The 12,606-nt window shown below is 32.5% G+C and overlaps 1 protein-coding gene across 3 annotated transcripts in view; it reads left to right on the forward strand.

The window, feature by feature from the left end:
* The window catches only part of LOC108737705 (rap1 GTPase-activating protein 1), a 385,828-nt gene that overhangs the window by 346,718 nt on the left and 26,504 nt on the right, over positions 1-12,606 (forward strand). For all 3 annotated transcript variants that reach the window (XM_018470764.2, XM_018470765.2, XM_018470766.2), the window contains one exon: positions 9,669-10,043. In XM_018470764.2, the coding sequence (XP_018326266.1) occupies positions 9,669-10,043 (375 nt within the window). The remainder of the gene's footprint in view (positions 1-9,668; positions 10,044-12,606) is intronic.

The following is a 12,606-nucleotide window of genomic DNA, read 5'->3' on the forward strand; positions in this document are numbered from 1 at the left end:
CCCCTTCCAATGTCTTGGATGCGCGCTGGCAAAATCGTAGGTAGGGAGAAAAAAGCTCATTATACTCTCGACTCTTGTTCATTAAACATACTTTTTTATACAATACTTGCCAAAAGTTTTGTTCAATTATGAATAGTAGTGCGAGTCGAAAACAAGCGTTAAAGCTTTTAATATGTCTTCAAATATAAATAACATCTCGTTGATATTTTCAGTAGTAAATGGTACCAATAACAGCACATTTGAGCAATGCAATTGTAGTGGTTAAAATGGTCAGTTTTTCCGTGCAGTACTGTATGGATTATACGCTCCTCACCGGTTAAGAGTTTGTCCGAGAGTTGTCTCCTTCCCTTTCTGGCCTAGTGCTGTTCTTTTCTACTTTGCGCCGGTTACACTAAAGGTCACTTCGTTACAGAAAGTAAACCAAGTATACCTTAGTACTTACCTATAACAGAAACGTAGAGAAATACTATCTAAATTCAAATAAAATTAGGACAAAAAACTTGCTATACGTACATTGACTTCCATGAGAAAACCACAGACACCATCAAAACATAGCTTTTCTTTTACTAAACATTCGGTTTTTTAATTCTTTATTGATTTTAGTCCTCTTTTAGTCTAACTGTTACTGCCTTTTTCTCAACATGAAGGTACTCATCATCATAAGGTCGTCAGTCCTCAGACTGGTTGGACTCGCTCCACTGTTTCCTGACCTTAGTTAATCTTTACATTTCTTTAAAACTAGAACATTCCATATCCTTAACTATTTGCGAACAGTAATCTAATCTAGGTCCACCTCTTAACTTATGTTTCTACCTCTAATAAGTCTCTCGCTAGACCTTCATGACTGGGAACCTGTCCTACCAACCGATCTCGCCAATTTCTTATTGACTTCCATAGAGTCCTCTGTTCTCCTATTCTTTCTAATATCTCTTCATTTGTAACCTTCTCTATCCCGGTATCCTCATCATTTGCCAGTAACATCACATTTCGAACGCTTCTAACTTTTTCCGCCGCACCCATACAACGCCGTGCTCCAAACAAACACCTTTAACAATCTTTTTCAACTCGGCTAGACCCTGCGCTATCCTCTGCTTTATATCCCTACTACTCCTTCCGTCCTGGCATATCTGACTTCCTAAATATCGAAAATCAGCTATTTCTAATTTTTCGTCTCCGTTCTTTACATTCATTCTTTCCCTACTTCTTCTTCCTTTGCATACCAATATTTTTGTTTTACTCTTATTTAATTTCATACAATACTGTTTTGTCAATACCGCTTCCATTTTATTTAAGGCTATCTTTAACTCCTTGCCAGATGCCAACACTGCTATATCATCTGCAAATCTAAACATACTATAATAATTTTTTAGGAAGTTAAGCTAACTGTTCTAAATGTCTCATACTATTCTTTAGTAGCACACTAAGTTTGATTTTTGACCAACATATTCCAATAATCTCACGTTTCTATTACCAGAATGTATTCGAATGTAAACTACGTTTAATTGATGGTCGTGGGAATTGTAGTTAACATTCACTGTATTATGCAGAATTCAGGTTAATTTCCATTTACTAATAACATGCAACCAAATTCTTTTGTAATTCTCTTCTAGAATTTTTTGATGTATTTAGTTAAACCACATTGTGTATACTCGGTTATTATGCAAATGTACATACAGACTTTTTTAGTTCTGTAGCAATTACAGACACGTAATACTGCTTAAAATAAGAAATAGGAGGTAATTTTCTTTTTGACAGGATAACTTTCCAACTAATACTTAATAGTGTGAAATGATTAGTTTTAACTTTTTTTTAAGTATTGCCAGCATTGAAATGGATAGCCTGTACTTAAAAACTATTAACATTTGCCTTACTTTTGAATGCCTTAAGATAAGCAAAAAACAATATTTTAGCATCAAATTTCTGGCGCCTCTTAGATCTGATATAAAACTGAAGCATATTCCACTATTTCTTTTACAAATTAGTCGAGAAACATCTCAAATACATATTTTCTATGTATAACAGAATTTTACAGGTTGGAAAAAAACAATCTCTAAATTATAGATACAGTTATGCATAAAATAATACTGACAAAAGTCAAGTCAACTTTCTAAGCGAAGGTCAGATCATCATACAACAGTCACAAACTGAATAACTCTTTTTCATATAGTTTCAAGCAGGACAGGATTTATATAAGGGCATTTGGGGCCGATTCCCAAGACCCATACAAAATAATATAAAATGCCACAAATGGCGTGGTAAACGCCATCTGTAGTACAATGCTGCATTTAGTGGAATTCGTTAAGCTCAACCAAGTCTATTTAAATAGATGGATATCTACTTGCTGAACTGAATCCACGGCGTAGCTCACCACTACGTCGTGTTCTGTCCAAACTGTCTGCGACGCGCTGAAGTGATCCAAAAAGATCGAAATCGCGATCCGTGTCTGGCAGTTTCGACAGAATTCTGACCACTTCGAATTTGTTTGTTCCATACAAAATAAGTTCATATGATTTAAACTGTTATTTCTAATATTGCGACAGCCTGATATAACCTACTCATTGGAGGCGCTCACCACCTTTCTGTGAAAGCGGTGTCTTTTTAATCTGAGTTTTTTTTTATCATATCGTTTTAATGTCATTTAGTACCTTATCCTCTTATTACTCTCGCTCTAATTATTGTCGCTTTAATTGTCCTATCCACTCTTCTAAAGTCATCCAAGTTCAGACAGAAATGAAACCAAATCCAAGAAAATCCAATAAATCACATCGGAAAATGTCAGTGAACTTTTTCCAGTGAAAACAGCGTTTAAAAAAAATGTATCAATCAACTTTTTCCTACTATAACATGGATCCCTGCACTATATTTGTACCTTCTTCAAATCACATCATGATATGAACAACTATCCTCATGAACATATTAGGCTGTGCGATTACATCAGTAATATATGATACCCAGAACACTATGAGGGACCAGGGACCTTCCAATTATCGATTGACCTCGTAAAAATTGTAAAAAATCTTGGCGAAATTTCAAAGTGGCGTGAGCCAAGCACAGCTAGTAAGGCTGCTTCATTGGCAACAACTTCGTGTAACTCTCATCTAGTATTGTCTTTGACGATGCGTAGTCTCTATGTAAAGTACCTCAGCTCTTGGTCCCAATTTTGGTGTTATTCAGGTAAATAACACAATTTACATTCTTGACAGTTGATAATAAAATTAGGATAGTTAGCCTGGAAGCGCGCAAAAGTCTAGTGAATGAGCTGTGCTTCGAGCTCGTAATTCCTCAGATTCGATCCTTCATGGACGTCAGATTTATCTAATAAATTCAACGGAGTAATACTGCATTGTAATCAAAGGTCGATATGGTCGCTTCGTGGAATGACTAGTCTATCCTAAAGTCCCTAGAAAGGCAGATTGCAATAAACTTAACTTAAACACCATCACGTCTCTTCATTGTGAAAACGAAATATCTAACACAGACAATTGAGACTCTTCACATTCAAGCTAAAGCGGAACGGACAAACACGCACCGCACGCGTATACCTAAAACAAGAAAATTGAACTTTACCACTGACGTTACAACACATCTCAAAGAACTGAATCTAAAGCCTTAAAGAAAAGGAAACACTGCATTGTCATTACTGGAAGAAGTAGTTGGTTTTGAAAATAATTTTCTTCTTGTGACAGAAAATATGGAGATGGGCACATTACTACACATTTCAAAATCTTAAGGAATTTTCAGGTTGGAAACAGTGCTTCTATTATACTGATGGTTACTTCACAAGGAGTATCAAAACAATGAAGGGTGGCTTTGCTGAACGATTTGATTGAAATAAATAAATCTGCCTTGGCTTTCATTGCGAATCCTCTAAAAGCTAACAACAAATAACTGAATTTTACTCCATTTAATATCAATGCTAGTTCATTCGAAATCCAATTACTAGATTTAAAAAGCAAAGATTTGTGGAGTTCAAAATTTACGAGTCTAAGTGGTAGCTTAAAAGAGCTGGAAAGGCAGAAATGTCTTTAGATATCGCAGTATAAGCCTGAAGCACTAATTTTCGATGCCTGGAATAATCTTCCGAAATGCTATAGTCAAATAGAAGGCTTTTGGTGTGCAACATATTCGAGCGAGCAAGTCGTTTATGAACTTAATAAAAAACAACAAATAAATAATCAAAATTTGGAGTCGTCAGACTAAAAATTACCAGTTGTGTGCCGGATTTGCCAAAACTTTCTAGAGAAATGCAAGATCGCCGTTCGTACTGATTTTTTAATATGATTTAAGTCTTATTTAGCAAAATACCATATTTTGTAGCATGGTAATAATATAAATAAAGTCATATTTATTTATTTAATTACCACTTCTGTATCCGATATTTTGGAATAAAATGTAAAAGCCGAATTACAAGTTTGTGGCTTTCATGAAACAATATTTTTATTGCGAATACTTTTTGCAGCTTAAAAGCTTCCCAATTCCTGCTATGGTCTACTCTAAGCTTGACCAGCTAACCCCAAAATACATTTAAAATTAAATCAAGGAAACCTAAATTTACCACAACCTAAATAAAAAAATGTATAAAAAAAGAAATAAATAATAAGGTTATGGTAAGTTTACGTTGCTCTAAAGAGGAAAAGGAAATCAATTGTTGAACTTGAATGTCACCTTGAGCTTGACCTTGAGGATCATGTGAAGGTTAGACCATTTTTTTTAAATTGGAATATATTTTTGACCTTAGTAATAAAAAAAGCAGGAAATTTAATAAACGGAAATACCTTTAATGTTGATGGTTCTTAAAAGTCCGAATAATGACGTTTTTTTGCAATAATTTTTGCCTATCTCCCATTTTCCAACTCACGTATCCATCCCTCGAGAATTCAATTAGATATACCGAGGTTTGCATTTGTTGCCTTGTTTCTAATGGGCTGTCCGCCTGCGGCGTGCTTAAAAACGCAATCGCCCTCTATTATCTGAACGTTTTCCTATAAAGTTTGTCCATTTCTGGATGACGATGACGTTAAAATATTGTGCGCTGTTCTACTATGGTGTGAAAGAAACGAACAGGGAACGAGAGGCGAGTTAAAAATTTTCCAATCACCATACCAATCGTAGTACCTACTACATACATATATGTACATAGTAAGCATGCAGTTTCTAAAATAAATTAGTCTATCTACTGGTCCTTGCAACTTGCAAAGCTTCCAATAACAAATGTGTCTGCAGAGAAATCATTCTCTTTATTACTGCGCCTTGAAAGATATTTGCCCTTATTCACATTCATGAAAATACGTATTCCAACTGATGTCGAAAAAGTAATTTTATTCAAAAGTCAGCTGCAGGAGATTGAAATTTAATATGCACCTATAAATAAAAATTGAATGCTGTTCGTTGGTAATAAGCTTAATAAGGGTCCCGAGTCTGGCGGGAAGCCTGCTAAATTATGAATTTTAAATGTAGGTACCTACATATAACTTATTGAGTATTGCATGCAACAAAAGAAAATATTTGTATTTTAACATCATTAAACAGGTGATCAGTTTTATTTCAAATTTATAGGTAGACTTTAAAGACTTTTACATAATAACGGGCATACAATTACAAACATGTAATAATAAATCATCAATATCGATTATCTGGAGTATGGAAAGATTCACTGCCAGTTTTTACAGTTGGTGGCGCTACAAGCGTATAACGTAAGCTGAGTATAATCTGAATGACAGATTTTTTTGATTGATAATTAAAAATAATGTGAAATTCAATCAAGTATATATACATATAAAATGAGGGGGGTAAAACTGTTATTACTTTAACCTAACCTGTCCTACTCTACCCTAGTCTGCCCTACCTAACGTGAAACAGCACAAACTCCAAACATTAAGTATACAAATTTTTTGACTTGAGCGGTTCTGTTGGTAAATTACGGGTAGCAAAAAGGTACCAAACACAATTGTTTTTGTAGATCATAAATAAAAATTCGGACGCAATTTACAATCTTAACACCAAATAAGTACAAAACTGTACAAGATTATTAAAATGAAATGTAAAAATGATGANAAAAGTTTTACGCTCATTATTAATAGAGATTGAAACTAAATATTGTTTTGTTTCGAAGTTGAAATCAAGGCATATTCACTGCCAAAAGTCAGTTAAAAATTTTCCATATTACTCGTTATTTCTTATTTTATTCAGTTTTTGGTTAAATTCCAAATTTTTTCTCAAACCGTATACTTTTTTTAATTTAGATAGTATTTATTTACCTCATGATATGCTGCAAAACCTAATTAATCACGAATTACTAATTTTATGTACTCTTGTCTCCGATTGTACCTCCCAAACATCCTTAAATTGATTAATGTTATTTCCAAATATGTCACTTCATTACTGTTCACTTTTTAAAACTCTTTCATTGTTCACATAGTTGTCTCCATTCGACTAAATTAAACGTTAATACAATGAATATCCGCCAAATAACTTTCTTGCATTGGCAAAATAATTTTTGAAAATGTAAGACCTATAGGATTTTTGTCATAGACATTAAATAATACGTTATGTTTCGATGTATTACTATGCTAAGCTTCAAGTAGGCATTACGTTAAAGCTACAAAATATTTATTGAAAAATCCACAGTACCTACTTAAAAGAACAATCCGTGTGGCGAAATAATTAATGTGAAATTTCTAAGTATAGAATTAGAAATTGTGGTAATCCACTCAGTTTGATTTCCGGTGACGTAGCACCATCATTTTTAACAAAATAATAAGGAAGAGTTTTGATGAATTGTGCTACTGTTGAGTTTTAATGTATTGCATCGCAAAATTCACCATCAACAAAAAAATTGGCGCTCTAATATAATTTATTCAAAAATAAGTATCTGCCTGCCTGCCTGTCTGTTGAGGAACGTGTAGAGATATCAAGTTGAAATTGAAAATGACTTAGCACAAGTAAAGGAAGAAATCCGAAAACAGTAAATTTGTAGTCAGATTACAAAAAAAAATAATATTGTAATTATTAATTATACGTGTTGAGAGCTGATTTTGAGAAGAAACATATTTGAAACAAACGAAAGAAATCATCGAAGATCGATTTTCTCGATGAAAAAACTATTTAAATAACTACATGTTTGTCTGTTTGACCGTTATTTTATTTTATAAATATTTTGTAACATAATTCAGTTGTTTGTTTTAACATAAGGTTAGAGAAAATAAAAGTCTCATCACTTCAGTTTTCATAAAACGATTGTAACAGATGGGCGAACGCGTGAGGGATCTTATAGAAAGTTTCGTTGTCCTTTTAGGGTGATTCAAAAAATGGAGCAATGGTATTTCTACTGTAATTTGTTATAAAATATGTAACTTTCTATTAACTAAACTGTTTGTTATTTATTTGATTCATTACTGTGTGAGTTTATTTTGAGTAAAACTTTAAATAGAAAACTATTTGTACCCAATCAATTCAAAGGGAATTTTAATAAAGTAACAGTGTCTATATATACTCAGATTTGTAATATTTTGTCTCAAAAATGAAAATCGTATACGATATAATACAACGAATTTATTTGTTTAAGCTTGTGAATGTAGTTGAAAGAAGCATTTAGAAAAAAAGACGAATGTATCCAATACCTTGCCAGCAAAAAATAAATATTATGAACCAGAGTAAGAAATTTACTTCTCTGCTTTTTGTTTTAATAATCCTTTTGTGTCATTTTTTAGTGTTATTTTGATTAATAATATATTTCAAGAAATCTATGTGTTAAGATTGTTGTTCGTAGTAATTGATAACTTTTGACATCATGGATAGTTATTATATCAAAAAACATGAATTATTAAATTATTAGTGAAAGTTGTAGTTTTGTTGTTGTAGACTCGCTCAATGTAAATTAATAATTTATTTGGCAATTATTCATAGGATCTTCGGTCTGTTTGGGTGTTATTCTAAAATAAATTTAATAATTTGCGCATATATATGTAGATTATTATAGCCTGTCAACGTTTATATTCTTTATTTCGAAGTGTTAGTAAATTTCTGATTAATAAAAATTAATTGTTGGCTGTTTACTTCAATAATATCTGAATATATTTTAACCGGAGCATGTAATAAGTATTGCCTGCACATGTATACACAACGTATTTAATTGCAAATTTGTTAGAAATTTATATATGCACATATTAAATTAATAATAAGAAACTAGAGAGTGAACGTATTTCAAGGAGCAATTTCAACTTTCGCTGTTCAAACTACGTATACCTACCGTTTTAATGGTGATTTGCTGTTAATTAGTTAGAACATATGTAATATAAATATTAAACAAACTGTGGTCGATTAAAAAGGGTTGAGGAATCTTTTAATATTGTAGATATAATCTTTTTATTGCACGATAAAATTACATAAGTGTGTGGCTTTCTCTAGACAATGTAGACGGAAGCAAACCGTTTCAAACTAATTTTTCTATCCCTTGGGAACAGTATTTTTTCTGGATAAAGGTACAGTATATTCTTTTCTGAATCCCTGATGCACAAAAAAATGCGTGAATTGGTAGCAAACAAACAAACTCACATTTATGTGTATAATATTAGTTTTTTTATTCCCCCCCCCCCTGGTGAGATGTCGTAAATTTTTACTCCATCACCCATCTCAATCGACATATAAACAATCGATGGACTACTGTGCTACTTGTGATTGTGTATTTCAGCTCCAGTAATAGTGGAGAAACACAGTTTAATTAATTTAACTCAATTTATCGCAGTTTTTACACTGTTGCTTGCGTAAAAAAAATACCGCCCTCTCCCCCACGTGAGATTGGGTGAGATTCGGCTCGAACCCCTCTTCCCCTAAACGCTTCACGTAATTAATAGATGCCCCCTTCAGACAAGGATAAACACGGTATATATTACAGAAGTTTCTTTCAACTTTGCTATTGTGTAGAAAACATTGCATTTACTTAATTAAAGTTCCGTACCTGAAAATGAAAACGGAACACTTACAGGACCACCTTATTGTCCATAGGGACCGTTCAAGCAATACGCAATTGAGTTTTTGAAGAATTTAGACTCCACCTCCCCTTCATAACGCTCCGCCACGTTTTGTTTACCTTCCTCTCCTTTTCCAATGTTATGTAATACGCTAATGACCATTTTTACCTACAAATGGTAGTTATGCCACGCAGAATAACGGAAAATCATTAAAATATTATTTGTTACAATGTATTTCCGTCGCTTTTGCAGTATAAAACACATAATATTTATTTGTAGGACCTCTCTCTAAGTTCGTTATGTAACTTGAGCGGCCCCCAAGACTCTTTTCAAGAGCATCCAGAAATATCGAATTGAAAGCAATAAAAGAATACTAAAATTAAGGATCCTTATTATAAGGTATTTAATTTAATTCACAAATAATAGATATTTCTTTCACACAGCAGACAGCAAAAATTGTTTTACGAAAGTTTTTCGATTTCCAAAACCGAGACCTACAAAATTCTTGAGTTCTACTCACACTTAAAAAATTTCAAAATCAAGAACATTGATACGAACCTTGAAAAAAAAAAAAGGAGCAAGTAGATATAAAATAGGAATGAAGCTGTAGGACCTTTTGTCAATAAATCTATCTTTATTTTCTTTTTATTATGTCATTCAGTAAGTGAATTTACATGGTGCTCTTTTTTTTATTTGCAGTCAGATACTCAAAATCACCAAAACAATGTCCAAACCAACATAGTCGATAAAGAAAACAACAGACAAGATGATCGCCTCTCTTCCTCCGCATTTACCACTAATAACAACATCAAGATGCCGACATCGGCTCATTCAACACCTCCTTCATCTCCCCAACCCACGACAGCGTCCAAAAGACTGCTTCTGGAAACTCTATCGCATCCTGGACCTTATGCCATGATAGTTGTTCCCGAAAAAGGATATTGGGTTGATGGAACAGAACACGACTGTCCAAGGGACCATCGGGGACAACCCATAGTGCCCCATGGTACTTGGCGCGCAAAAATAGAAACTGATGATACCGCTAAGTGCTACAGAAGGTTCTTTGTTGGAAGGGTGAGTTACATAAATTACAATTCATGTATGGTTATCCATTTTTATCATATTTTATCGTTAATCCCCTCCCTTAATTACTTAGAAATTACTAAAATAATGCTGGTAGACGTCGCTTTTTAAACCCATCTAACTGAAGCCGTTGACATCTACGTGACTTCTAACTTTCTCGGAATTGCTGACGTCTCACATATAGGTAGCGCTGTCTCGATTTCAAAGTTAATTTAAATTTATCTTTTGTGTGAGTGAAAGTAGATTATATTACAAAATAATATAAGATTTCACGTTTGGTCAATATTCAACGAGTGTATTTTTATTTTGTGTAAGTACATATACAATATGGTGCAGTGCCTTTCGAATGAATTTTGAGAAAATATTCGCAGTAATTCATAGATTTAATTATGAACGAGTAGTGTAACAAAATTAATTTCATTTCGCCGTATTGTAACTGATTTCTTAAAATTCTTTTTAATTTGAATATGTGTATTCAGTTTTCATTCTTAATAAAAAATTGACATTAAGGATAAAAATATTTAATGACTAAACTGTCATTATGGGTGTTTCAGTGACAACTATTAACTTATATTAATCTGTTACTAAATACACAGCCATCTGCGTCAAAAATTAAACGATTTAAAACAGTAAATAATTTGAAAATTAGGGGAGATAGATATAGAGAACCATGGTGTCATTCAAAGTGAATAAAATTCTGCAAATGGGTATGAAAACACATACAGGGTGTTTCGTTTGAAAAATGAACTTACGATTGTTTGAAGTTAACCAAATTCGCCATTAAACATACAACGTCCTGTATGTTATTAATGCACATTGAAAGTATAGAAGGGAAGCTTAAGGATATAACTATCTTTCTTAAGAATAATGTTGCTCCAGCTTTCTTACTGTAAAGTGGACATGCATTTTTGCTACTACTGCTCTGTGCTACTTTTTTTAAAAAATTTAATATCTGGAAAACGATAAATTTTAGAAATAGCAAAAGAAGTCAACCTAAAATCTTATGTAGAATTCGAAACCGTCATAATATACTGGGTGTTGCATTTACAATAATAAAATTGATGTCAACTTCCGGTGTAACCGGAAGTGCTAAATAGATGCTATTATTTTAATTGAGGAGAGCATACCCAACAACGGTATTAGCCAAATTTTCAAAATTTAAATCGATCTAGTTTTAGAAATATTCTAATGGGTAGTTACCGTGAGACACCTTGTATATTAATGTTCTAAAATAATTTTTAAGTGTCATAGTCATTATCATAACACTTTATCAATGGTAAACAAGTTAATTGTGTAAAAGTATGTCTTGCTATATAATTAAACCATTATTAAAATCTTTTTGGGTTTCGTAAAATTTCCTTATCGAAACATTTAAACTACTTTCGATGCGGAAGAAATACAGAAATAAAAATAAATTTGCCTAATGATAGAAATGAACCGCATTTGAGAGGACCTGTTTTTTAACGAAAACATGTTACGTAAGAACTACGTAAAATATTTTAAATATTACCTAATCCTGCGATACGTAGTCATAAAATGTGGTATTTCATACAGAAATGAATTAAATTGACATATTTATAGAGATTATAAGTCATTTCTGAAATATTAACCCTGAGTAACAAAGACGATGGATTGAATCGATCCATATAAATAACTCAGTCGTTTGAAGCTCTAAAAAATGTAGAAACTTAAGGTGTTTAAAATAGAAGAAACAAAATATGAAAAATTTATTCGAAATATTTGTGTAAAATAGGTATTTTCGAAACGGGTTTTAAAACACAGTGCTTTTTTATTGTTGCTTGTCAACTCATCTTTACTCGGTCACGGTAAGAACTGGTACGTGCTAGTTTACATCCAGTATTTTGGAAGAAAAATATATAAAGTAAAAGTATTTATCATGTCTAGATGTGTCATTTAGATTAATATATCGTTTTGTAAACAAATATTGAAAAAAAGAAAAGCATAGGAACGTGTAATATTTATTTCACCTTCTATAGAGCTTTAGAGTTAATATCGATGTGTGTGTATTAAATGTTTACTAACGAAATCAGTGGAAGTTTTCTCTTTTTGTTTTCTTTTTATGGTTAGGTTACAAAGAGGGAATAACAAACAAAATCGTTGAATGTTTTTAATGTGGAGTTTAATTTGTGATTTTATTGAAGCATTTATAACATTAATTATAAATTATAAATTGTATTATACTTCATTTACTTTCTCTAGCGAAGGGGCACCCCTTCCAATTTCTTGGATGCGCGCTGGCAAAATCCTAGGTAGGGAGAAAAAAGCTCATTATACTCTCGACTCTTGTTCATTAAACATACTTTTTTATACAATACTTGCCAAAAGTTTTGTTCAATTATGAATAGTAGTGCGAGTCGAAAACAAGCGTTAAAGCTTTTAATATGTCTTCAAATATAAATAACATCTCGTTGATATTTTCAGTAGTAAATGGTACCAATAACAGCACATTTGAGCAATGCAATTGTAGTGGATAAAATGGTCAATTTTTCCGTGCAGTACTGTACGGATTATACGCTCCTCACCGGTTAAGAGT

This window comes from Agrilus planipennis, unplaced genomic scaffold (assembly GCF_000699045.2).
Source record: "Agrilus planipennis isolate EAB-ADULT unplaced genomic scaffold, Apla_2.0 scaffold146, whole genome shotgun sequence".
In the NCBI taxonomy this organism is placed as follows: Eukaryota; Metazoa; Arthropoda; class Insecta; order Coleoptera; family Buprestidae; genus Agrilus; species Agrilus planipennis.